This window comes from Ixodes scapularis, unplaced genomic scaffold (assembly GCF_016920785.2).
Source record: "Ixodes scapularis isolate PalLabHiFi unplaced genomic scaffold, ASM1692078v2 PGA_scaffold8__174_contigs__length_109621045, whole genome shotgun sequence".
NCBI lineage: Eukaryota > Metazoa > Arthropoda > Arachnida > Ixodida > Ixodidae > Ixodes > Ixodes scapularis.
In genome coordinates this window covers 101,770,905-101,796,873 of record NW_024609883.1, presented here as the reverse complement: position 1 = coordinate 101,796,873, position 25,969 = coordinate 101,770,905, and the positions used below count along the sequence as shown (strand labels likewise).

Genomic DNA, 25,969 nt, shown 5'->3' with positions numbered 1-25,969 from the left:
GCAGCACTTTTCACCCTCGCATTGAGCACGTTCTGCACTGCAGGCCCATTGCCCTTCGATAGCGACACGCAGAAACAGTAAAACACATTTAGAAATAAATAAATAAAATAGAAACGAGAAGAGGACGGGCAGATATATCCAAACAAAGAAATAGCAACAAGCGTGCATTGCGACGGATTAGCGGTCGGTCGTCAAGTGCACGGCGCCCGCCAACGATGTTATCGAACGCCAGCGCGGTCAACAATCTTTGGGGCATTACACCTCACGCTCGTTTCCCGCCCCATCCCGACCGCTAATGTCGTCACACCATCCAATCCCGTGTATCCACCCCTCAAACCGCCCGACCAACCAACCAACCGGCCGCAAAATATATAACTCCACGACGACGCTATGACGCAAATCGAACTGTTTACCACGGTTACGTATTGCGCAAGTGTCCCTAGATTCGTCCCCCTACCCGTTCCCCACATTCTCCGTCCTAGGTACCGCCCGTCCCTAGATACGGGGGAGGAGGGAAAGGATGGGGCGGGTGTTTGCGGGTGAAACACAACCAACACAACGCTCGTCGCGTAACGGACGGGAAAACCAGTGTGCTCGATTGCGCATCGTTGAGAGGCAGTGAGTGGCCAGTGATCACACCGCGACCCCCCTACACCCAGCCACGGGAGGGTCAAGAGCGTAACCGGGAGGCCATTCAAGCGTCCGTCACTGCCGAGAAGAGGCCAGAGAAGAACATGGGACCGGTACATTTACTGGAGCAACCCCATCTCATCTGGGGACGTGAAATGCCCGTCGAACGGACGCTTTGTCACGGTAAGAATTGACACCTTCGTTTTTCGAGCCGCCATCCTTCGTTGACCTTCGGCCCGTCCGTTTCCGTAAACAGTGACCAATGTTAACTTCTCCTAACGTAGCGACGCCATCAGTACGGATCGAAGCCGCTGTTGACAGTAGCTACGGTTAAAACCTCGCTCCGCCTCCGGCACGTGTGCTTTTGTGGCCTTTCACTCTTATTATTATTATTTTTTTTTTTTTTTTTTTTTACGCGCCGCGCTATTCCAGCACTGGACCGAGTTGAGGTTACGGCAACTTTAGACGTCAGTTATTCGGGTACTTTTTGGTACAGTTGACTTTTGTTTTGCCGAGAACCGCCGGCTTCGCTCTGTCAGGCAATGACACAGACAGGCGCAGCGTGACGTCACCGGCGTCAGGACGAATCATTCAACGCCGTTTTTTTTTTGTTTTCTTTTTTTTATCCTCTCGGTTTTATTTATGGTTCTCGTTTCGTTTCATATCTTTTCCCGCCTACACTATCGGCTGCTCGCCTGCTCGCTCCACGGCTATGAAAACATGTCCCCAAAATATACCGACATTCAGCTGATTCAGCTTCGTACGAGCGCAAGCGAAAGTAATGTTGGAAAGCAAATAAGAACAATTAAAGTCTCCGCACGACCGCATCAATGTTTGGCTTTACCGACGACGTCAGCATGAAGCCTCAACAAATCAAAGCCCCGAAAAATACGAATTGGGGCGTTGAGAAGCCAGTCGGCTCTCCTAGCCAACTCCAGGCGCCGAAACGTCGCAGCCGTCGTCTGCATCATCATCGCCGCTTGTTTTTGTCGTCTGCTTCACCTGCCGCGTCATTTTTCGCCTACTCGCGCAGTTCTGTATCGATTTCCCCCTTTTTTTCTCTCTAAAATGACGTAACGTTCGCGACAATTACGTTCTGAAAAGTGTGTGTGTAAAGGGGGGGGGGGGGGGGGGGGGGGGGCAGACCGAGTCGACCCCTTATCAACGAGTAAACAAGGGGAAGAAAGACCGAGAAATGAAAACACTAAAATAAAAAGGGTGAGGTGTTGTTTCGGTTTCCAAGAAACGGCAAGGGAACGCGATGGGGGGAAAAAACGGTGGGGACGTGTCGGCGGCGGCAAAGCAGTGACTCAATATTGCGGAAATTCCTAGGACGTGATTTCGCGGCGGACACGCAATCTGACCAAAGGGGGAAATGGGTTCGGCGGTCTTCTCGACTGGGTGCGGCGGGCTTGGCCCCGACTTGCGTCATGCGGTGGCAAAAACGCGCGTCGACGGAACTGAGCCGACGCAGACGTGCAGCTCACGTAGATAAAAACTAAACAGAAGGAAGACGACTCGGCAGAAAGGAGGAAATAGAGGAGGGTCGCGTGGACTGAGTGTTTTTTGCGATTATGTGACCGCGAACACATCGCCGCTCCGTTGTCTCAGTCAACAAGCCAGGCGGGTGTCTGAACAGGGTCTAGGTTGTGCTCTTGGGTGAGTGAGTTAGTAACGCGCTCTTTTATTTTTTATCTTTCTACAGTCAGACACGTGCGTAACTTAAAAAAGAGGATACAAACAAAAAAAAAAGTCACCCGGCTGTTTTACTTTTTTCTTTTATATTTCTTGTTCGGATGTGTTTACGGACTGGATTATCTGCCCACCTGTCTGACAATTTTATTTTCGCACACGCGATGGGTGCCTCGATTGCGCGAAGCCGGAACAGCGAGGCAGCATTTTTTCCCCCTTGTTTTTCTTTTTAGTTTTTATTATCACTTATTCGATTGCTCACTGTGGGTGCCATAGCAGTGCAAGGATGTGTATTTTCCCTTTGATCGCGACAAGCTTCTTTCAGTTAATACTGTTGCCGTCCTTCGTCGTACAGTATGTTTTTAGAAAATTTTATTTAAAATGAAACAATGAGGATCACTAGGTGCTAAAGCACCCTTTTGTGTAAAACCTTATTTTTTACATTTTTTTATGAAAACATCTTGTAGGGAGTTTATCTTTTACATTAAAAAAAACATTTTCATGCAAGAAAATACTTTTTTTTTTCTTTTTGAGCGGTAGTTTTGGAACTGTGCACTTACACAAATCTCACACGTAAACTTTAGTGGCAAAGGCAACGAGTGCCTTGGTTGTAAAGAAACCTTCGTCGAGATTCTCAAAGCAGACTCGACTGTGACAAAATCTGGATTTGTTCTGACATCATCGAGGACCAGACTGTGTTGCCTTTTTCTGGCTCCAAAGAAGGGAATTAATGAACAGCTGGTGGCCAACCATAGATATTACTGGCCTCGCCGGTATTTAGGGGGGGAAGGGATGCTGTTAACTTTTGATGAAGAATCAAGCAGCTAGAAAGATGGCTTGCATTTTAGTCCGTTAGTTTTGGAGCCCTCAGTGGAACGGCCTGTACAAATGGACGTCCTTGTCGTAACCAGAAGAAGAAAAAAAAAATGTTCCGCAGCTTTACAATGTTTTTTTCGCTCTTCCTCGCAGATGACAACAGCAACTCGGAGGACTGCCCGGAGGCCGCCATCGACATGTCCCTGGCGTCGCGCCCCAGCCCGTCCCCTCCCTCTGTGGGCTCCTCCCACCACTCCAAGAAGTCTCCGCAGCCAATCCCGGCAGAGTGCAAGGACGAGGCATACTGGGAGCGCCGCAAGCGCAATAACGAGTCCGCCAAGCGCTCCCGGGAGCTGCGCCGCATCAAGGAGCAGCAGACGGCACTGCGCGTCCTCTACCTAGAACAGGAGAACCTCCAGCTCCGCACCGAGCTCACCATGCTCCGCTCCGAGGTGGACAAGCTCCGGCAACTCCTCTTTGTCGGGAAGCACAACACCAGCTGACGCCCGCCGCTCCGCCAGCCGTGGCGCTCTTTCTGAAGAGTCCCTGCCGCCGCCGCCATCTCGGGCGCATGCTTGGTGGCAGCTGCCACTTGGACGATGGCGTTGGCAGACGCCGCTTGGGAACGGCCGCCAACGACGAGAGATATCGAGCAACGAATCTGTGATCCTTCCCCACTCCGCACTTTTCTGCCTCCCACCGAATTTTTTTTTTGTTTTCGTCCTTAACTTATGACTGGGGAAGCAGACACTGGAATGATGGTGCGAGCGCTGTGATAGCGGGACTTGACCTGGTGTAACCGTCGCCACGTTTTTAGTTGATGTTTTTGTTGGCAGCGGTCAGTGTATCGCGCCTTTCGTGTTCTTGTTTTTCCGGGCAGGTTAGGAGACCTGTTTTTCGAGAGATTGTTGCATCTGCCGTCGGTTTTTAGTCACCGCTTGTCCGACTGTCAGTGTCGCCGCCAGAAGACCTCGCCTCCTCCGAACCACCTCAGAGAAAAAAAGGGTAATAAACTCGCTCCTCAACGACCAAAGAGTTGACAGCTCGGCAGGGTAGGGACACGAGCGGGCAGGAGTGCAATTGCGAGCCGGCCGCCACTCATTGTTATTCCGCGGCGGCCCGCACGAAAGAAACCCCGTTTTGTTCTAAGTTATGTTTTATGCTAGAGCACCAGCTTGCCCCTTTGTAGGGGGTGGGACGAAGACTCCGCCCCTGCACAGACACTACCAGTGAAATAAAAACTATTGTTTGTTCCGAAGCCCGCTTCCTTCTGTCCTTCTTTGCCGGGGACTTCGCGTGTTGCTATTCTCCGGCCTTCGCAGCTTTACCCCAAGTCCTGGTGTTTCCACGCATTCACCGCACCAACATTGATTGAACGAGTAAATGATGAGCAACTCCTTGCTTGAAACAAGCAATCATACTCAAGTTGCAGATGACCCGTATCTGGATTAAGTGCACAGAACATTTAAAGGCCAGCACTGTGAACTGTATAGTATGAAGGGACAACAGTGATGTGATTGGCCTAAGCCGTTTTGAAGCAGCAAAAGTGGCCTTTGGAGCAGTCAAAACAGTCTTTTGGAGCAGCTAAAACAGTGTTTCGGAGCAGCAAAGGTGGCGTTTAAAGCAGATATTCTTAGAAAAATAAAAAAAATAATTGTTTCAAGTGCTGGACAAACCAAGGACACTTTGCTTGCTGCAATAAAAAAATTATAGTCAAGTTAGACCACCTGGGAGTCTTTCAACACGTAACTGAAATGCCAATGACATGACACATTTTGCAATGCTTCAGTTAAATGATACATATATATGTAACCGCTATAGGCAAATAAGAACCAAAGTGCACATATTAAAATTTATTTGAAAATGACCAGCCCAGTAAAAATAGCACAGCATTAAATTGACTAGTGATAAAATAAATGAAAGCAGTCTCCAACTGATGAAACACGTAACTACAGCAGTGCAATGCGAAATTGTCGCACGAGCGGAGATGGCTTTTCGATCGAAACCACGCCACTCCGCTCTGTCGCCAACTGGTTCGCAAAATTGTATGCAAATTGTAACTCCAGCATATGACAAAACGCAGTCCAGCGGCACGTGCAGCAATCGCAGTGCCAGGAGGGGGCTTCTTTGTGGGGTGGCGTTCCTTGAAACTATGACGCGTCGCAGCCAATGAAAATTTAGTTGCCGTTTTTCGCTGCTACAGACAAAATTTAGATGCTGTTTCTCGCAGTTACAGAAAACAATGGCTTCGCTTTATTAAACAGTTAATGCTTTTGCATAAAAAAAAAATCCCGAAAGCAATATTGCAGGGCTGTGTGCAATCTGCATGTGTTTCTATACACCAACTCATGTTTACAAACAAACCGGAGCGCCCCTAGCGGACGCCACCGGCGCCGCGCATGCGCGGTGAACGGTGGGCAAGAAGCCCGCCGTCGCCCATAAACAAACCACCGAATTGCGTTGTTTTCGGCGACGGTGGGAGTCCCCGTGCTCTTTTTCGCTTTGGAATTGTTTATTCTACGTCCTCCTAACAATGTCTGACTACTTGAGCGGCTTCAGCAAAATTAACGAGGCAAAACTTTGCGTGAATAATGTGACTTGCGGCGATTCATTTCACGTGGACGCCGCAGAATGGGCGCTAAAGCCTGACTCGCACGATGAGATTCTGCTCGCTATTTTCAGTCGCGACGTCGCTCGGGCTGCAAAAGCGTGGACCGTAGCTGAGATGATGGACGTCGATACCGAAAACCGCAAGTAGAATCGGGCATTACAAATCGGTGATGGCGACTGGTAACAATGATGAACATCTTATGGTATCTACTGTTTACATTTAGCCTACTTGCCCCAACCAACCTTCAAGAGTGTTTTGAAATCTGCACTTAGTTCTTATCGCAATTACCGGGTCAACGTTTGGTTTACGGGCCGCTGTTGTTTGAACGAGCTGACGACAAAAAGCAAACAAGTTGGAAAGAGCAGACGACAGTTCGAACGCTTGCGCAATTGAGTGCGCGCGCAAGAAGCACCGCGTCCCTTGGAATGTCACGTTCTCGGCGTCTGTGTGAGTCTGCATACTGTTTTTAGCGTTGGAATTGTCTATTCTACGTCCTCATAGCAATGTCTTACCACTTTAATCACCTGAGCGAAATTATCAAGGCTCGTTCCACTGCTAAATTTTGCGTAAATAATTTGACGTGCGGCGATTCATTCGCGTGAACGCCGCAGAATGGACGCCAAAACCATGATGAGATTCTTCTAGATATTTTCGGTCGCCACGTCGCTCGCGCTACAAAAGTGCAGAAGGTGGCGGCGATGATCGACGTCGATACTGAAGTTCAGAAACGGGAACAGACCAAACGTAACAAGTCGGTGATGGTTGCTGGTACCAATGATCAACGTCTTGTATCTACTCTTTACACCGAGCCTACATAAGTCTTTTGAGGCCTGAAATTACTTCTTATTGCAATCACCGGGTCAAAGTTTGGTCTACGGGCCGCTTTTGTTTGAACGAGCAGACGACAAAAAGCAGGCTCGAAAGAGCAGACGAAAGTTCGAACGATCATGCGGCCGTGTGAATTTGAAGACGCACTGAACCCGCGGGTGGCCCGGACAACTTGGCGGTTTTCTCTCGTTCATGTTGGAACAAAACAAATACATCTGCCGACCACAAAGTGTTTCCCGCACAAGCAATCGTAGTTCGACAGCGTCTGGTTTACCCTTTTCACGGCTACTATCCACGTACTCGGACAAACGGAGCGGGCAGAAACACATGAAAACTGATCTTCAAACCTTTCCAGACTCTTTTGGTACAACCCCCGTTGAAGCATTTTGACGAGAAGGCAGGTTTTTTGTCTGGTTTATCCGAAAAGAAAACAAGAATGCATGTCTCGCACGGCGACTTCTGCCCACCGCCCCAGGCCGGAAGTGCGACCGACGCGCCACCACCGCGGCGTGACGTAGGAGAGTTGAGTTCGTGTATACAACCAACAGGCCACTCAATGAAGACAAAATCTGCTTCAAGACGCCCGGGGAAGATGAGTTGCAAAAAAAAAAGCATTGGGATACAAAAATAACATCGGGAAACAAAACTGCCCAAGAGCCCAATGAACTGAGGAATGTTTGTATGACCGAAGTAGCTCCGTCTGACAAATTCCTCGAGGTAGACGGCTATCTCCTTGCATTGTTCCTCCATACTACACTATCTCGTAAGCTTGCGGACAAATGGTGCGGTGATTGTGCGTCTGACGGTTCACAGTCAAGCACTTGATTACTGTTACTGTCTGTCAATAGCAGCATGGGGGCGGGATGACCACGGGTGACACCTTAGTAAACAAGACCGTAATGTGCTGTTGCTAACGGTACTGACACCATACTTTCCCTAGCATTTATACCAATCCCCCCCTCTCTCGGACCCCAATAACAAAACATCATGTGAGAATTCCATGTTGTCTGATGAATAGGCTTAGTAGTAATATTTTATGGGTTTAAGGTAAAGGCTAGTTACTTTTAAACAAAAATACATGTTAATTCATTGCATCAAGCTGAGGCAAAGGAGTTAAACCTGAGCATAAAGTGGATTTTGAAGTCAATCTTAAAGGGGCCCTGCAAGGTCTTTTTTACTGGTTTTTAATTTGTATCGAACCTGAGTGCATTGAACGTAGTAACTTAATGAAACTTTTCTTTTCTCGAATTTAGTTTTATTTTAAAAGTTATAGGCAAATTAAAATTACAAAAGCAAGTAAAAATAACCTCCTTCATGACGTCCTTGGTTGCTTGAGTGGCCGTGAACTAGCGGAGGGGTAGTGAGCTCAGCGAGCGCTCACGGCTGCCGCACCCTGTGTCGCCGGCTCGAGAGGGCGCCACTAAAGCATGTTCTGGCTAGGCTGTATGAAGCGGGCAGCAAGGGCGGCTCGCATTGCATTTGCTGTGCCATTAAACACTAATTCAGCATGACGCTTCATTGGTCACAAACGACAGTAAACACTGGGTAAAGATCAGTTCGGAACGGGAACCACTTCGCGCTGCCACACCGCCAAAAGGCCAAACCGCAAGCCAGAGCTGCTCGCCGAAGGCCTTGGGAACGCTCAGAAACGGTCGGATCCTCCAGTCCATACGACCGCAGCGCCGCCGCGTACCTCCAAGACCTTTTATGCTCGCCGCCCGTTCGTGCCTGATCCCACTACACCTTTCTAGTATACGACGCCTTTTCCACCGCTTGGTGGCAGGTATGTCGACGAGTCATTTCTTGTTTCCGTACTTTCTAAACTGCATTTGTTTCTTTTCAGAACTAAAACACCAAACGAAAACTACTTATATAAACAATTGAAACGGTTCGCGCCACTTACATTTTGTATTTCGACTAAAAAAAAGAAAAGTTTTTAGCGGCTCTGACCAGTAGTAAGGTCAGGACCAAAGACGTCACATATCGCGCGCTTTCGGCACCGCGGATCGCCCCCGTAGGTGGAGGAGGTTTCCGCGTCGTCCGGTTAAAATATGACGCACTGATATTTAGTTACTCTCTCCGTGCCCGCTGGCTTGCCCGAACCTTGGGGGACGTGGAAACCGCAAAAAAGGTAGACGCTTAAATATGATTGCAGGGGCCCTTTAAAGTCGAGCTAGGGGAACACAAGACAATTCCAGAAAGACAATTCCAAACTCAGAAAGGAAGGATATTTTTTGTCAAGAATTCGAAGTAGTGTTTGTGTCAGAAACGTGATTTGAACGACCCAAAAACAGGATGAAAGCAAAGCCTTTCAACTTCCTTTTTTTCATCTGAACACCTGAAAGAGGCTCCAGTGCTTCAACGTGACTAGACATACGACCCAAGCACGCGTTTAGGCCGTAACTAACTTGATCAACATTTTTTCTTGCGATTGTTAGATCACACAGACGTAAGCTCGCAACAGCCTGATTTTAGTGTCTTGCTCAAGACATGCCCCTAATACCACGACAGGCCAAAACCTCTGCGAAGAAATTTGCTGTGTCACACGGTGAAAATGCACAACATTCTAGCTGCCTTCTCACAAAGTCCACAGGTGATCCACAGAAAGCTTGATCAGCACGGAAGCATACAAGTGTGCACTAACTACTGTCCCCAGAAAGTACCTAGGCAGGTTATACATAGGGACAACAGGTACCCAGCTCATCCAAACACCTCTTCCCTAAGATCCCCTAAACCAAAGACACGAGAGTCAACTATCCACGCCGCGAGTACAGTTCATCTGTCCAGGATTTACAAATACAAAATCGGTGCCGGAGAAACAGAACAGCACGAAAGCATGGATCGACTCTACCGCTCATGTCACTCACGCCAGCAGCATTGTTGCCCACTTATCTTCGACAGATTAAAGAATACATAAGCATGCCTGGGCACTTTGAGGAATGCACAACCCCTTTCCCGCAGATGCAGGCACCTATCGCGGGTTTGCAAGGTGATGCGCACTCGAAGAATCGACACAAAGAACTTTGCCGGAGTGGAAGGAAGTAATCCCGACGACAAGGAAAACATCTTCGAGTGCTGCTCAAAGATAATGTGGCAGAAAAAAACATGCAAGAGCGAAATCTACGAAAAACAGAAACGACTAGCAGTCTGAACGAGACGGATTCCCGTCAGATAAGGATTTCAACATAATAGTCGGATTACGCTTACACCCTCATGCGTAAGCGCAATACTATCACGTCCCGGCTGGCTATTTTGCAGAGGACCGAGTCACTCGGCGTTATCGTCGTACTGCAGGATTTCGAAATTTTCTCACATTACCACACTGCCGTTTTTTCACATCCCTCCTACGATTGACTTACAAAAACAACATGTCTTGGGGCATCACAATTCTTAATCGGGTTTGTTGGTTCAAAAAACTAATTAGATAGTGCCAACGAAACAAGGAAGAAATAAAGGCAGACATAGTGCCAGTCCTTGTCTTATGTGTGCCTTATTTTCTGCCTCGTCTTGTTCACGCCATTTATCTAGTTTTCAGCATGACTAGTCGGGGAACGATAATGGGATCTTGGTGAACGTGCTTAGAATCGGCCCTTGCCTCCTATGTTTGATGGTACTCTGTTAAACCTTCCACAACTGTCCTTCTTTTCATAAGAAATTGATGCCTAACTCCGGCTATAGTAAACATGCGAGTAATTTGTCGACGCTTCCTAAAGTGTTGTGCTCCATAGCAAGACAAGGCAAGACTGACGTCAACACTGTCACCATCTGACCCCCAACGATAGAGGCAAGGAGGCTGCCTCAAGGAAACTCGCCACTATCATCATGTAATCATAGTTAATCCCCAAAGAAGTAAACAGTTATTGTAACAGAATTCGCTGGCCTTGCATTTCAACAGTGTTCCTCTAAGACTACTCGCCTCAGCACCTATCTCGCCCATTTTCTAGATGGGCACCAGTACATAGTACTGACAGCCAGAATGAACTCATTATATAACAGACCTTGAGAGTGATAAAATTTTGGTCCATTGTAAAAGGAGTATGCAGAATGCAGATCCCTCTATCTATGTACAAACTTTGAGGTGGATTATGATTGGGGTCTGTTCTAACCAGCGAGATTGACGATATGAGAATGGATATCCGAAAAGAACTGGTTTATTGAAACTTCCGAAAATTAAAAAGCAGCGACTTTTCATCGAGCTGTATTGATGATCATCATCACTGTGTACTTTGGGTCATACAAGGCTCGCCAAGGCACCGAGTGTGATGACAGCAATTAGCAAAATGGATGCCACCGCTAACGAACCAAAGGCACATAATGTCCGAAATAATGACTGCTGTCGAAGGGTTTGCTATGATGGAATAGCGAACTACTTGCGAACTCCCTGAAATAGTCTATTATATCTGAACGCATGTTATAACAAAATCTGTAATAAGCAAAGTTGGCTCAATGGCATAAGTAGGAAGACCAACCAAACTTGACAAATCAGTATGTTATAACCGAATGTCCGCTGTAGTTACTCTGTTGCAACAAGGTTTAACTGTACAAGGTTGTCAAGATAAATCCGGACTTTTCCCAGATTTCGTCTCTCAACAATACAGTGAAGCTAACCGGCCATATTGCACTTCTGTGGCCACGTGATTCAACAGCGGACCTTTGTACGATAAACAATTTGCGACTTGCTCAAAAGTTAACAGAAAATATGACCGAAGGGCAGAAATACTTGAATCGCATCGTGCCAGAAAGTCACCGAAGCAAATCATTGCATGGTATGGCTACAAGAAGACTGAAGTTTACAGCATTGCCAAGACGTTCAGATAATGTGCCAGCCAGGATGACGTTACGGCAAACTGAGCAAAACGCAGAAAATAATCAATATCAATTTTACCATTAATATGTGTCACAGTTTTCCTGAATATGGTGAATTTTCCGTATTTATCTCGACGACCATGTACATGATGTCCCTCTTAAACGCTCCAGGCTGAGCAAGGGAAGACGCGGTTGAGATGGAAACACAAGCCAAACTGACAGCTGCTGTGCTCCATTGTACCATCAACAAATTCATTTTGAGCCAAAGTTTGTCAAACTCTTTTTATGGCAAAAACATTTGGCATGCACTCAAATAAAAGAGAAACGCTTTTGCAAATTCTCCGAGCAATTTTCAAGCTCGAAAGAGCCTTCTTACTGTATTAGAACCGCCAGAGTAAATATTTTGATAAAGGATTTCCCAAGATAAACCCGGGTAAACTTCGACACTGTCTCTAAAATTATTTCTCCCCCGTGTCAGACATATTCCTTTCCCACCAAAACCAGTGCTTCAACGGAAAAGGAATGCGGAGTTGGTGTCCTTCGCAGTGATATGACTGGCCTAAGCCGCTTTGGAGCACCTTTTGGAGCAGCCAAAACAGTGTTTTGGAGCGAAAAAGTGGCCTTTGGAGCAACCAAAACAGTGTTTTGGAGCAGCAAAAGTAGATTTTGGAGCAGCCAAAACAGTGTTTCAGAGCAGCAAAAAGTGGTTTTGGGAGCAGATATTCTTAGAAAAATAAAAATATTTATTTTAAGTGCTGGACAAAGGAAGGGCACTTTGCTCGCCACAATAAACAAATTATGTTCAAGTTAGGTGACCTGGAAGTCTTTCAACATGTTAACTGAAATGCCAATGACACGACATATTCCGCAATGCTTCAGTTAAATTATACATATATATGTACTCGCTATAGATAAATAAGAACCAAACTGCACATATTAAATTTATTTGAAAATGACCAGCTTAGCAGTAAATATGAAAGCATAGAGTTCACTAGTTATATAATATAATAAATTGAAGCAGTATCCGACTGATGAAACACGTAACTACTGCAGAGCAATACGAAACTGTACATATGAAAAAGGTGCAGTACGACTCGCGGGTGCTTTTCCTTTTGCTTGTTGAAACTTTCTGCAAGGCTGCTGCAAGTCTCGCTTAGCTTTCGGCAAGTAATGAATGTCCACTTTCAATGTCTCCAAAGAGACGTTGAGACATCCCACAAGCGTACAGTGCTGTAGGCGTTGCCGAGCAATTCCAAAACGTCTCCCACCGTTTTACTGGTTCCAGACATGCCAGATTTTCGTCAAAAGCAAGCAAATGTCAAGCAATGGATTGCAAGCGTCCCGGCTGGTGCCTCTGTCGTGCAATCATGTTCGCATGCACATGAGGGCAACTTTGGCAGCTTGCAGTTGCATGCGCTTCGTTGTGCGAGCGGAGACGGCTGTTCGATCGAAACTGAAACTCTGCCACTCCGCTTCGTCGCCACCTGGTCCCCAAAATTGTATGCAAAATGTAACGGTCCAGCATACAACAACAAAAAAAAAAAACAGTCCAGCGGCGCGTGCTTGCCGGGCCAGTAGGCAAGGCACAAGCCAATTTAAAAGGTTAAAAAGCGCAAACAGAACAAGGACAATAAAGCTAATCACACACACAAAAATAAGAAGAACCTGAGCGCATCAATGGACGACATCGCGAGTCAGGGTCAAAAAGTTCTTGGAGCGCTTTGTGCAACAACTGAACTCGAGATAAACAAGCGCGCTGTGCGGGTTCGGCGTGCAGACATTGCCTTTTTTGCTTTAGCTAACTTGTCTTAAACTTTTTTTTGCGACAGACTTTTCACGTCCCTCTCTCAAAAGAAAGCCCACCGAGAGAAACCTAGGTAATCAATACTTCGACACAGCAGTCTTTGAGTTAAAGAGGCATTTTTGTAGTAGTGTTTAATTTAAACAAGGACAGGATTGCTGATTACGTTGCAGCGGTCCTTACGTTTCAGTGTGTAAAGTGCCTTATCTGCAGCAATGTGTGGACGGGAACACCCGACGTCGTGCAACCACGGTGACTGGTAGGCAGGGACCAAAAATAGTTTTGCCACAGCCATTTCTTTCTGAAGCGAGTGCTTCAGATCACAAAGTAACTCCCACCGCGCAAAAACGTGGTTTCGTTTTACAGCATGACGGCATGGCTGGTACCAGGCATGCTAGCGTCGGGGCGTCCGCACACGCTTGCATCTATCGTTAAAACTTTTTTTAAAAGGATGCGAGACGAGACCTACGAGAGCGCGAAATGAAAAACGGCGGGAAAAACCATGCAAGACCGGATGGACGATTGATGCAGCATACTTTCTGTCGGGCGGCCGCTTGCGCCACCTAGCTCACGCACGCTCAATTACGGTACTCAGTTTAGTTTCGGTTTTCAAAGACGACCGAAATCGGTCCCTTGGCGCAGGCTTGGCACAGATTACCCATATTTCGGCGAAATGTAGCACGATGCAGCAGGGTTAGCCCCTTGGCGCAGTTTGGCGCAATTGGCGCAGCAATCACTTCACTGCCCTCGGGGTTGCGCACTGTTGCTTTGACCCCGCTATTTCGCTACTCTCCATTTTCTCCGGACATGCCCTTGCCATCTTCCCCTTGCCTCCTGCACACCCTCCTGCCATACGAGCGAGCATGCTCATGCACATAATCTGCGTCAGCGTACAGCTGTAACTTTTGTTCAGTTAGCGAGGACACCAGTTCCAGCCAAACACTGATGCAGCACTTTTGAAATGCTCTTTAGTTACAGGAGTGTGTTACCTGAAACTGCTAGGGGCCAGCCGTGCGACACAGTATTGGCTAAATAAAGAGCAGATGGCAGATGCAGCGACTCTAATTCAATCACCCTACATTACGTCGAGATTATTTAGAAAGGGCAGACTGCTCGTATTGCGGGCCGAGTTGATGCAGACACGTCTGAAAGGGGCCGGAGCTGTGGCAAAACAAAACCGACTTGTATGTCTGCCTTGTCCGTATTCATACTTTCATGGTGGAGCTCAAGACAGTTCTAACCATCCAACAAAATACCAGAGCCAAAATGAGTGTCCCATCTGCACCATCTTAGCCGTTTCGAGAAGAACCCTAGTGCCCAGTCCTCTGCGTCAAGCGGTGGCTCACATCGAGTGACAGCTCACGTCGTGGGACAACTAGGGGTGGGCCACCCGCTACGATTTATTCCCTAAAGATGTTCCCCCAAATAGGACATCATTTTAACCATGAAGAGAAAAAAGGGCTCGAAGGTTGAGTGCTTTCATTTACTGTGGATTGGCGCCCCACGGACTGAGAGCTAGCATTACAAACTCAAATGCTACACTCATGTTGTTTATGATATGTATTCTTTCATAATAGCCACAGTTTAATTTTGAAAGTTTTTCTGCAGTTTAGATGCCAGCATTCACAAAGTTTATGTTTCTTTTTAAATACACTAGGCGCATGCGTGCATCATTCCGCTTTGAAAGTGTGCTTTTGTGCCAACATTCAGCATTGTACCGACATAGGCCCTGCATTCTGCAGACATGGTGCTGGCATTCTGACAACATTGCACCGATATATTGCCCGTATTCTGCAGGCATTGTCTGCACTGTACCGATATAGTGCCCGCATTCCGCCGACATCATGCCATCATTATGTTAGCATTGTAACAATATAATGCCTGAATTCTGTCAGCACTGAACCAATAAAGTAGTGCCTGCCTTTTGCAGACATTCTGCCAGAATTGAACCGATAAAGTGCCTGCATTCTGTCAGCATTGTACCGATAAAGTACCTGGACTCTCCAGACACTGTACTGGCGTTCTCCCAGCTATGTACCAATACAGCTGGTCTTTTGACCCTGATGGTAAGTGAATGAATAAATAAATAAATAAATAGATAAAGTGCCCGCATTCTGCAGACATTGTACCAATATAGTGCCCGCATTCTGCCGCCATTCTGACAGCACTGTACTGATACAGCATCAGCATTGTGCTGGGGTTCTGCCAGCGTTGTACCAGCAGTGCAATGGAGTGCATTTGTGCACCCCAGGTTGGCAGAAACCGCTTCGAGACAGACCGAACTTACGCTTTACAAGCACTCGTTCGACTCAACCTCAGAGACGCAGAAAGGCGGCGCGCAAAAGGCTCTCAAGAGCTCACCTTAACGAGGGCGTGGAGGATTCCAGCTTGCACCACCACGGGGCGTTGCGCCGTCTGGACGTAAAGGGAGACGGCCATCTCCATAGCACGCTCGCCGAAAGGCACGAAGCTCAGCGTCACCCAGTCCAGGTGCTTGGGACCACCGCTGCCCGAGCGCGCCTGCAGCTTGCCGTACGCCGGCGCCTGGCACGCGTAGCAAGCGAAGCTCAGCAGCTGGCCGAAGATGGCCGGCACCATCGCCTGGAGGTTCTCCGTGCCTGCCAACGCCTCCTGCAGAAAGCGCAAGGTCGTGAGGGCCGGTTCAAGGTTGTGAACCAATTGTGACATACCCGAGATCGTGAGCCCCGTGGCAATGAAAAGAAGAAACAGTTGTTTCCCATTTGTTCGAGCACCCTTTCCATTCTGAGTCTGTGAAGAGGTCGAAGTCACAAGTGACCCGTTATGTACCCCAGTTTGTTAACCCTCCCCATTGTAGGAGTAAAAATTGCAATTTCTTGTTTGTTTAAATACACTTTGTATCCCGACGAGCACGCAGAAAGCCCTGGGTCAGTCCAGGGTCATGAGCGAGCCCTAGTGTACCACATTTCATTTACCTTTTGCCAAACACAGAACACATGGTCGTCTCCCTATTTTTTCTAGTACCCTATGCGTCCCAACAAATGCATGAAGTTGCAACATACTTAACACCACAAATCCGAGTGTTCTAAAAATTTAGGCGAGGAGCACGCCTGTCTTATTGGGATAGCAAGGACAAAGAGTGCTGCTTCGACCATCCAAGGATGTAAGAATAAGTCTATGCAACTAGACATTTTCACCGGCGCTCCACATTCCAGTAATTTCTATTCGAAAGCCACCTTCGCCCGAGAGGCTCGATACTTGAGACTTTAGACCGAAATTGACAAACTCGTAGGGAGCACCTCACCAGCCTACAAATTACACTAAAATGTACCGCAGCAAAGGCTAGAAGCATGCACTCACAGGTCCAAAGAGTTCATGCAGCCCAGCTGAGTTTCAAAGCGAGGAACTCGCATTTGCAGCCTTCACCCTGGCACACATTAGTGCGAGACGAGGTAAGCCTTTTCCGCGACTGCGAGGCCAATCCTCCGGGGTGCCTACCCTGTGCAGGGTGTCCATGGCTGCGAGGACGGACTCTTGCAGGGCCGTGAGCACCACCTCTGCCAAGGTGGGCAGGATGAAGGGCGACACCTCGCCGTGCACGGGAGCCGCCACCGCGTTCTGCACCACCGTCGAGAACTTCTGCAAGTCCGACACCACAAACCTGCACGCCGCCAGGTGGGAAAAGAATTGGTTGAAATACAAAGCAAGGTGGTGAACCAGTGTCACCAATGTGCAAGTTATTGCGAAGGTAGCAACCTTGGCTGCCTATTACGACCATAATTCTCCATACTAACCTTTTCTCTTCTTTTTGTCAGGGAAGTTTCTTTACTACCTCATGCAAAGATGCCTTCGAGACGTCTACAAGTTTTAAAGTGGACTAGGCCAATAACAAGATGAAAGCAGCAGGGAGAAGCTTCGGGCGTCCCGCCTCTATCGCGAGCTTCTGACCTTCGACTACGCCTCGGCATCTCGCGCGCCTCGAGTGCGCGTGGAGCCGAAGCACAGTGGAAGGCATGGAGAGCATGCTGGAAGCCGGGCGCTCGAAAGACATGCCCCGCCATTCCCACCTTGTTAGGGACTACGGAGGATTCCCCAAAACATGAAATCCTACTCGTTGCCAAGCGTTAATACTCGTCCATGCTTAGACAGACACTTCACGTGGCAGGAAGGTGGAGCACTTAATGGGGGGGTATAACGATTGGCAGGGAGATTGCGTCGGTAGCTTGCGCCGTCTGCGTCGGGTACGGAACGTGGGGAGCCGCCCACCTGGCTTTGATGTGCTGGAACAGGTGGGGGAAGATCTGGACGAGGGCCGTGAGGAACGCCTGGGACGGGATGTAGAGCAGCGACAGGCTGTTGGACGACCGAGCGTCTTCCACTGCCACGTCCGGCGGAGGGCGCGTGCTCTCTATGCCGATGTTGTACCACACCTGCGCCAAAGGGAGAAGCAAAACGTCTAGTGTCAAGCGAAGAACTCTCGAGCAGTAGTCTTTAATAATATGCTATTCAATATTCGCTTCGAGACGTACAGCGATATTAAAATATTTCAAGGTGTTGATCGTGGCAGGTTAGCCCTTTTGAGTGCGCTTCTTACCAAGCACCAGTGCACTGTGGAGGAACAACACCCACAAATTTCGCTTCAGCGGGTGTAGCTTTTCCGCAGTGCACTGCAGTGCACCCCTGAAAAGAAAAAAAAAAAAAAAGTTTTTTAATGCGAAAGCATTAACTGTCCCATGTAGTGAGCAGACGTCATCAGCTTTGAAGCCGTGCAAACGGCATCTTAAATCCTTTCTCCAAGTGAAGCCAGCTCTCAGCTATGAAACGACGCAAAAAGCCTAGCCAAACGGCACCTAGTTTCCCTGATCCCAAAGGAACGGAGTAAAGCTGGTGGATTTCGGCTTCGGTCCCACCGGCTGGCGTCCGTCAACGAGGTTCCGATTGGCCGCTGCACTTCAGTTTCAACGACCGCCACCCCATGGCGCTGCCTGTCCACACCGCGAGCGCGCCGGTAACACGAAACGTCCAAGGTCAGAGCGGCAAGGAGAGCTGGGAGAGCGCGCGATCGGCCGACGCAAATACGGCCGACATGGAAAGACGACAAGCATGCTTTCGCATTCACAACTCATAAGAAGTGCTTTGGTGTAACAGTCTGGTTGGGACACGCGTGCCATAAAATTAATTTTACACATTCTCACCCATCCAGACTTTGGCCTGCTTCGGCAGGCCTAAGTCTGGATAGGTGGGGATGCCTTCCGGAGTTGGAAGTCAGGCTTGCAACGTACGGCGCAAAAGTGCGCAATCGGTCCCTACCCGTGACGTGCAATGCGATCGTCGAGCAAGCGCGGAAGATGCGGTTGATGCTGTCATTTACGAAGTGAGATTTCGTTGGACGACGCCGACGACGTGCTTAGAGAATGTAGCAGTGATGACGATGGGACTGACATCACCGGTGCGGACGAGTCATAGTCTAGTCGCGGACGGAGTGAGAACGACAGGGAGCTGCTTCAGTTGTCCCGCCTCCAGCGTGAACTTTCTAGTTTCGATAATGCCTGGGCGTCTCGTTCTCATGCACCTTGTGCATGCATGCGCAGCCAAAGCACGCCAGAAGGCATCAATCGCGTGCTGAAGGCTGGGCTTTCGGAAAAAGACACTTTGCCGTAATCACATGTTCGCAATAAAATGTGCATCTAAAGATTTTCTTTGCTGATGTGTAATGTGGGGGGATCGACTTACAATCGTGTAAATACGGTACTACGCCGATGTCCACATGAAAAAGCCACGCACCCCTGGTACGCCGTCGTTTATAACTAAGACTCCGTGTTTTCGGAGTTTATTTTTCGTCAGATTCGGAGGGTGTTTTTCGGAGTTTATTTTTTTCCGAAAATTCTGAGTTTATTTTTGTTTGATTCCAAAATCTTCGAAATTCGGAGCTTAATATTGCAATGTTTCTTATAAAAAAAAAAATATATATATATCCGGGTGTATACGTATGCTAGATAAGAAAAAATAAAACGCGCTTATATGAAATAATATTTCTTCAGCTGGGTTTGGAGTTGGTGCCATTGCCATTGGCAAAACTAATTTGTCCCACAGCAAAAGCGGCACACATCTGTGGCTTGGATAAACGCCGACACCTTAAAAACAAACTCGTGGAGGTAGTCGCTCGGAAGCATGTATTCATTCCATCCTATTCCATGCTACCCCGCGGCCGTGCGGGGTGGAGTGGTAAAGGATGTAATAGGGAAGTTTCAACTGCCCCTCTTTTAATTTTATGCAATCTCTAGGATCCATATATAGCTTTAGCTGTTACAAAAACACAACCTCTCTTCCTCTTAAAACATAAAAAGTATGGCCCAACCTGGAAACCAATACAGGGGCTTTTGTCGTGACCCGAATGCACAATGACATTTCGTTCTGAACCTTGACGAGATGATCGGCAAGACCCCCTTCTGAACCTTGACGAGATGATCGGCAAGACCCCCTTTTGTCAATGAACCGAGATTTAAAAGATAACTGTGGTGGCATTTTCCCGAGACCATTGACCGTTTGCGCTAATCAAACTTACTTATAAAATACCGTCTTTATTTAGTTTATTGGAAGGGGGGGGGGGGGGGGGGGGGGCACTGCAACATCAAAATTCTGAGTTCATCGGATAAATCCGAATTGATCAGAATTTTACCTGCGGGTGTTTTTCGGAGTTTTTCAGATTTATCCGAAAACATGGAGCCCTATTTATAACCAATCGGTGAAGAGGTTTCTCCTACCCACGGCCAGCAGGCACAGAAGCGCCCTCTATTGGTCAGAAGGGCAAACAGAGGCACGAAGCCATTGGAGACTTGCGCTTAATTTCACGGGGCGCCACAACATTGCACCAGGAAGCTCGGGCGATATCGTCCTGCTTCGTCGCGAAGTGCCCAAACGTTTTTGAAGGACGGAAAACCATTTCCTGCCATTTCAGCTAAAGTTTCCCATAACTGGCAACAGCGATTTCGAGCACCGAGGCGGCCAAGGTGCCGCTACTCCTAAGCGCGGCTTAGTTGGCAGCTCTAGCGCGATTACGGAGGCACGGACAAGAGGGGGGGGGGGGGAGCGCGCACCTTCCAGGCCGTGGTCCAGAGTGCCGCCTCTCCCAGGGGGTCGGCCGAGCGCCCCAGCAGGGCCCCACCGTTGTTGCCGGACCCCTCGCTGGGCCTACTCAGGTGCAGGATCTCCTGGAAGCTCTTCAGGGCCGACAGGGACACCTGGTGGCGGATGTGAGGATGTCCGTCAGAGACGGCCGTCTGACCTTACCGCCATTACTAAGGTGACGACACAAATGCTGCAGATGCAGCTACAGTGGAACGCGGGATATTACGGTACCGTAATATCCCGAGTAAGAGCCCACCTAAATTTGAGAGCAAATCAAGTGAAAATAAATGCTACCTTTCGGCTTGCAATCGACAAAAGTTAAGTGCTACTGCAGAATCCTTTAGGTTCGCGAGCCCTTAATTTTTTGCAAACTTCGCGAATTGAAAAATTTGCGGAATATAAGGGCATGCGAAAATTTTGAGTCTCAAGATTTTCAATGCACGCGTCTAGAATACACAAAATTGAGTGGCCGCAAATATGACCTCCGTGTCCAATTCGCGAAAAACAGGGGCCATGAAAATAAAGGGTTTTACAGTATTTCTAGAAGATGTGACCTGCTAAACTTGTTATCTCAGCAAGGGGCGACGAAGCTTAGACAACTTTCTCAAGTGTCTCAGCAATGTTCGCCTATCTCCCGCCCTGGCTAACTAACCCCATTTCGGCAGACGTCACCATTAGCCAGGGCCTTGCATTCACTAGAAATAAGCAGGGTTCGGAGTTTTCGGTTTAAACCGATAAAAACCGATAAAAGTACGCCGAATCTATTTTCGGAAATTCGGTTTTAACCGAAAAAGGTCAGTTTGTAGGTTTGGCGTTTTCGGTTTAAACCGGCAAAAACCGATAAAAGTATGTCTAATCCGTTTTCTACAATTTGGTTTGAACCGAAAAAGGTCAGCTTTTTAGGGCCGCGTCGAGGTGGGTGGGGGATGGGGAAGAAATAGAGAGGGCTTTGCAAGGTTCGACATTGTGCGACGTCTTTGTGATTGCCCTCTTCCAAGGTTCAACATGCAACAAAAGAGGTCTTGGATTGGCCATCGCGGGACACCTGTGTCCCTTCTGTGATCGGGCTTAGTACGTCAAGTTCTCGGTCCTAAAAAAAAAGTTTGGATGTGGGCTAGTGAAAGGTTTTTCCATTCAAGCACTTCAGAGGACATCGAGAAAAGTCGTTAATACCTTTCTTAACACCCTCTCTCAAACTTCCCTGAGATTGAAAACATTATAGATTGTTTTTTTCCATTCCGCTGGTTCCTGTACGGTCATCACCTCAGATGGTCACGTCGTCAAAATGGGAAGGAAAAAGAAGCGCGCTGAAAAATATGCCCGCGAATTTCGCGATTTTGAGGTGTGTCCTGATAGAAGTTATTCTTTGACTGATCACATATATCACAGCTGCAAGGATCATCTGATCCAGTGTCCGATGGTGTTTTTTTTTTGTGTTTTTTTTCATATTCACCAAAAAAAAACGGTAACCATTTCTGGAAATAAATATACACCGAAAAAAAATTAAAATTGATTTTTAAAATAAACATTGAAAAAAGTACACCGAATTTCGAAAAAATAAAAACCGAAAATGCGGAACCCTAGAAATAAGCTATCTTTCGGTGTTTTTTGAAAAAAAAATTTAAATCACGCCAAAAAGAGGGGTGGGTAATCTTTAGAGGGTTGGGCATTTCTCGGAATATTATTGTAAACAAAAGTATAATGGAACACCTTTGTGGTAAGGTAAGGCCTCAAAGAGAAACTCTTCACCATGTCAGTATCTTCACTATACAAGGTGTTATTTTTTTTTTTATGTATATAACTAAGTCTTTCTCCACGCTTGAAAGGGGGTGCGCAAAGTTGGGGAGTCGATGTCACGAAAACTTGGTCACAGAAGTGACGTCGCACAGATCGCCGCCTGCTTGCTGCCGGGAACTACGCAGTGCTCACGCGCGTCCTTTCTTATCTGCTGACTTGCTCGTTTGCTCGCTTAAAAGAGATGCACCCCTGTCCGATAGCCACAGCGATAGACGCCACTCCGGCAGCCGGGATTCCACAATCTTCGCTCATCGTTCTGAACAGCGGCCGAGCTCGCGTGCTCAGCGGCACGGACAGTTCATACAACTTTCTCGCGCAACTCGGCGAAGCATCAAAAGTAATCGCTCGCAATTCCGCAAATGCGTCTCGAAGACAGTGGCACGGGGGGCTGCGGATTTGTCTCTGCTGGGCTCCGAGCCACGGGCATTCACTTCTTGCGCACCCGATATCGCCATGCGGCACGAGCCCATGGACGTTTCTTCAGCTGCAGCCGCAGTTCTACAGAAATGTGTGCAGCATAGTAGATGTATGTATCAACCAATTTTTTTCGTCTGTCCTACATAAAAAAAAAAAAAAGAAATTAGTTGTTTTACTACACTTTTAATTTTGTTATTAGCTTACCCGACATTGCGGTCACTTGGAACAAGGTTGCTTCTGCTGTTAGCCTACTCATTAATGGAGATATCTTCATTTACTTTTAGGGGCGAAGCTCCTTAGGGTCTAGCCTCGTCCAGCGTCCGTGCTGACATCGATTGCCATCCTATCTGTCTTAAAAAAAAGAAAAAATGTTTGCACAGTCGAAAGGATTTGAACCTGTGCGGGGAGACCCCAATGGATTTCTAGTCCATCGCCTTAACCACTCGACCACGACTGCGGGACGAGTAGGGGGCTCTGAGATGTGGTAGTAATTTAAGAGCTGCGGATGTCATGGATGAAACGTTGCATGTAGCCGCTCAATGTCTATACAGAAGAGGGCGCTGCGGTTAAATGCGTATATAATCGCGTTAAACTTTGCATGCATTGGCTCAACGTTTATAGACGAGAAGGCGCTACGGTCAAATGCTCAGCTGCATATATCCACGATCCATAGCACACATTCTCTTTCTGACATGGACCGTTGACTTAAGCGGTGGAGATGCGTTCTCGCGGCGTCCAGCGGATTTAAGCTGATCCGCTAGAAGAACCACTGGCTCTGCATTTCACCGACCATAAAGCAGTAATAATGAAGTCGAAACGCAACCCGGAACTCAGCACTACCCATGAGCAATAAAAAAGAATCAGCACCATCAGCACTACCTATGAACAATAAAACCAGTATCATTAGCACACCAGAGCTTCGCCCCAATCAACATCATTCACCACGTGGAGATGCGCAAGTTCTCAACGCAAGTTGCCGCCTCAACACAAGTTCTCGAAGCGACCTCGGCCCAAAAGCGAGGTAAACAACTCCCGCGTCGGATGCGCTCCCACCTCGTTGTTCTTGCTGAGCGCGGAGTTCTCTATGAACTCGAGGAGAAGCGCCCAGGCCCGGGGGAAGTCCCCCAGGGTGTGCAGCACCTGCCGCTTGACATGGAACACCCGGGCCACTCCGGACAGCGTCAGCACCTGGGAACGACCATACCCTTACTTGGTCGGCTGGTCGGTCGAGCCGGTTTCCTCGACGGTCCATTTCGAAGCGATGGAGTGACGAATTAAGTCTACCGGGCGAATCGTCCATCTAAATGCAATGTCGCGGGACGGCCCGCAACATTTTTTCTCAACCGCTTCAGTTATGATTCCGCTTAAATTTTGTGCAAAAATTCCGTATAATGATGCAGAACTTAAGGGTAATTCCATAAGCTTCGGTGTCCACAATCACTCAAAGTCGGAAGATCTAGAAAGTTTACCTATTTCCCATTTTGACAATTTTTCGACTTCGATTAAACTTGGTACAGCATTTGAAGCCTCGCGAACACAAACCTGTGTCGGGCCACTGGAAACAAAAAAATTAATTGACACGGGGATTGCCAATTGTCAAACTCTTCCTGTTTTTCGATTCATATTGAAATGTAAAATAGTGCGTGTCGTATGTAGGGGCCTCACAACGAGCGCTCATTTCAGAAGTCCTCGTCTCAAGAGACGTGCGTGTAACGCACATGTTTGAGACCGACTCAAAGATCAAATTCCGGCGATTCGCACTGCCGCAATTTCTAACGCACCACCGCAAGTTTGCCGCGCGAGTTTACAACGTGGAATTGCCTTGGGATTTGCAAGATTAAGTGGTCCACAAATGCTCAAAAGAACAAGAGAGAGAGAGAGAGATAATAGATGCTGCATTTGGAGATTGGCAGTGGTAGAAAAAACACTGGCTGCTTCAGAAAGAGCACAGAATTTGAGGAGGCATGGGTAGAGGGGAGGCATTCCCACCTGCGTCTCGGCCCACTGCTTCTGGGCGGTGTTGCGGGAGTGGTGGATGAGAATGTTGCCACCCATGTCGTTCACCTTCTCCGTCGACGCAGAGCCGGACAGCGTCCGGACGCGGTCCAGCAGTGGGAACAGGACCTGGGGGCAGATTGGGAAGGACCATCGAATGACGTCGTCGTGCGCAACATTTCTTAACAGTTTCCTTCGAACGTTGAGAGGTTAGATGTTTGGAAGAGGGTGACTGCCTGGAAATGGGGGTCGGTTGAGGCAAGGATATCGCGTGCGATTGTCAAGTGTTGCAAGGTTACTAAACGTCGTCGGGGGAAAAAAAGAAACGCAAGAGTCTGAACAGAATGAATAGGTGTCAGCATGGAGGATCGGGCGAGGAACAAGAAACGATGCAACCAACGACGCGAAAAAACGACGTGAATAAAATTTAAGAAGACAGTTGAGAAAAGACAGCACGATACCAACGAAACAGTTCTAGAGTGCGATATCTAAAAAAGGAACAAGCCGCAAGGCACTCGCGCAACAGGGGTGGCCGCGCTCGAGAAAAAACTTGCAGCTCTATTTCTCACGATCAAACAATTATGTGCAGAATTGTATTTTATGAGAAACATGGCCAATGCTCAAGTTTAATGTCCGTTTTTCCGACACGCACTGCCTCGCCTTTTCGAAGCGTCGCCTCGTCGCCCTCTTCTTCTATGCAACCCCTTCTTTGAAATGAGACAGGGGATGTGCAGATTGAGGCAAGGGAGCAACGAGTTGACATGCTTCATCGCGCATGCCAACAGGCTAAGGAGGTTTGCGGGTGGCCAATGGAGCAGAGAGAGCGACAGGTGCGAATGTGGAAAGGGCAATTCTACCGTATCCACTTTTGCTACCCTTTCCACTTAAAGGGATGCTGAACCGAAATCTAGATTCTACAAAACACGAGGCAAAAGCGTGTAACGGGATGCTACAAACACCAAAGCATCACTCATACAGCAATATATCGAACGAATTAGCATATTTTTTTAAGAAAGGAGGCGCATTTGATAAAAATGTTTTTCCGAGAAGGAGAGGGAACGGCCTCGTGTCTTCTCCGCTTCGCGGCCTTGAGGGAACGAAGCAAAGAGAGGAGGAAACTAGGTACCTTCACGTCACGCGCCTCGTTGGCCTGGTTAAATCTCGACCTCTTTTTCCAAAAATACAGCCGTCCATTCACGATATCGCCCTACGAGTGGTGTTATAAAGACTGTAGCGTCCCGCCTACATATCCTGCATTGTTTTTTCTGAAATCCAAATTTCGGTTCACCATCCCTTTAAGTCCAGAAAACGAAAGCAGATGTTAGCTTAGGCGCGTTTGTTTTGCCGCGACGAGTCAAAGTTGTTCGAGTGCTCGTCAAAATTATTTACGCCTATACAATGCACGACACCGGTGCTTCCCTGAAAAGTAAGCTAGAAAAGAACCGACAGAGAAATTTTGGCCAACGTTT

The 25,969-nt window shown here is 47.9% G+C and overlaps 1 protein-coding gene across 2 annotated transcripts in view; it reads right to left on the bottom strand.

Moving 5' to 3' along the window:
• Positions 1–25,969, bottom strand: part of LOC115308871 (protein MON2 homolog) — a 93,553-nt gene that overhangs the window by 29,734 nt on the left and 37,850 nt on the right. For both annotated transcript variants that reach the window (XM_042286829.1, XM_029966988.4), the window contains exons 20-25: positions 24,495–24,629; positions 23,559–23,693; positions 20,261–20,404; positions 17,430–17,593; positions 16,662–16,824; positions 15,546–15,815 (exon numbers count right to left, since the gene is read on the bottom strand). In XM_042286829.1, the coding sequence (XP_042142763.1) occupies positions 15,546–15,815; positions 16,662–16,824; positions 17,430–17,593; positions 20,261–20,404; positions 23,559–23,693; positions 24,495–24,629 (1,011 nt within the window). The remainder of the gene's footprint in view (positions 1–15,545; positions 15,816–16,661; positions 16,825–17,429; positions 17,594–20,260; positions 20,405–23,558; positions 23,694–24,494; positions 24,630–25,969) is intronic.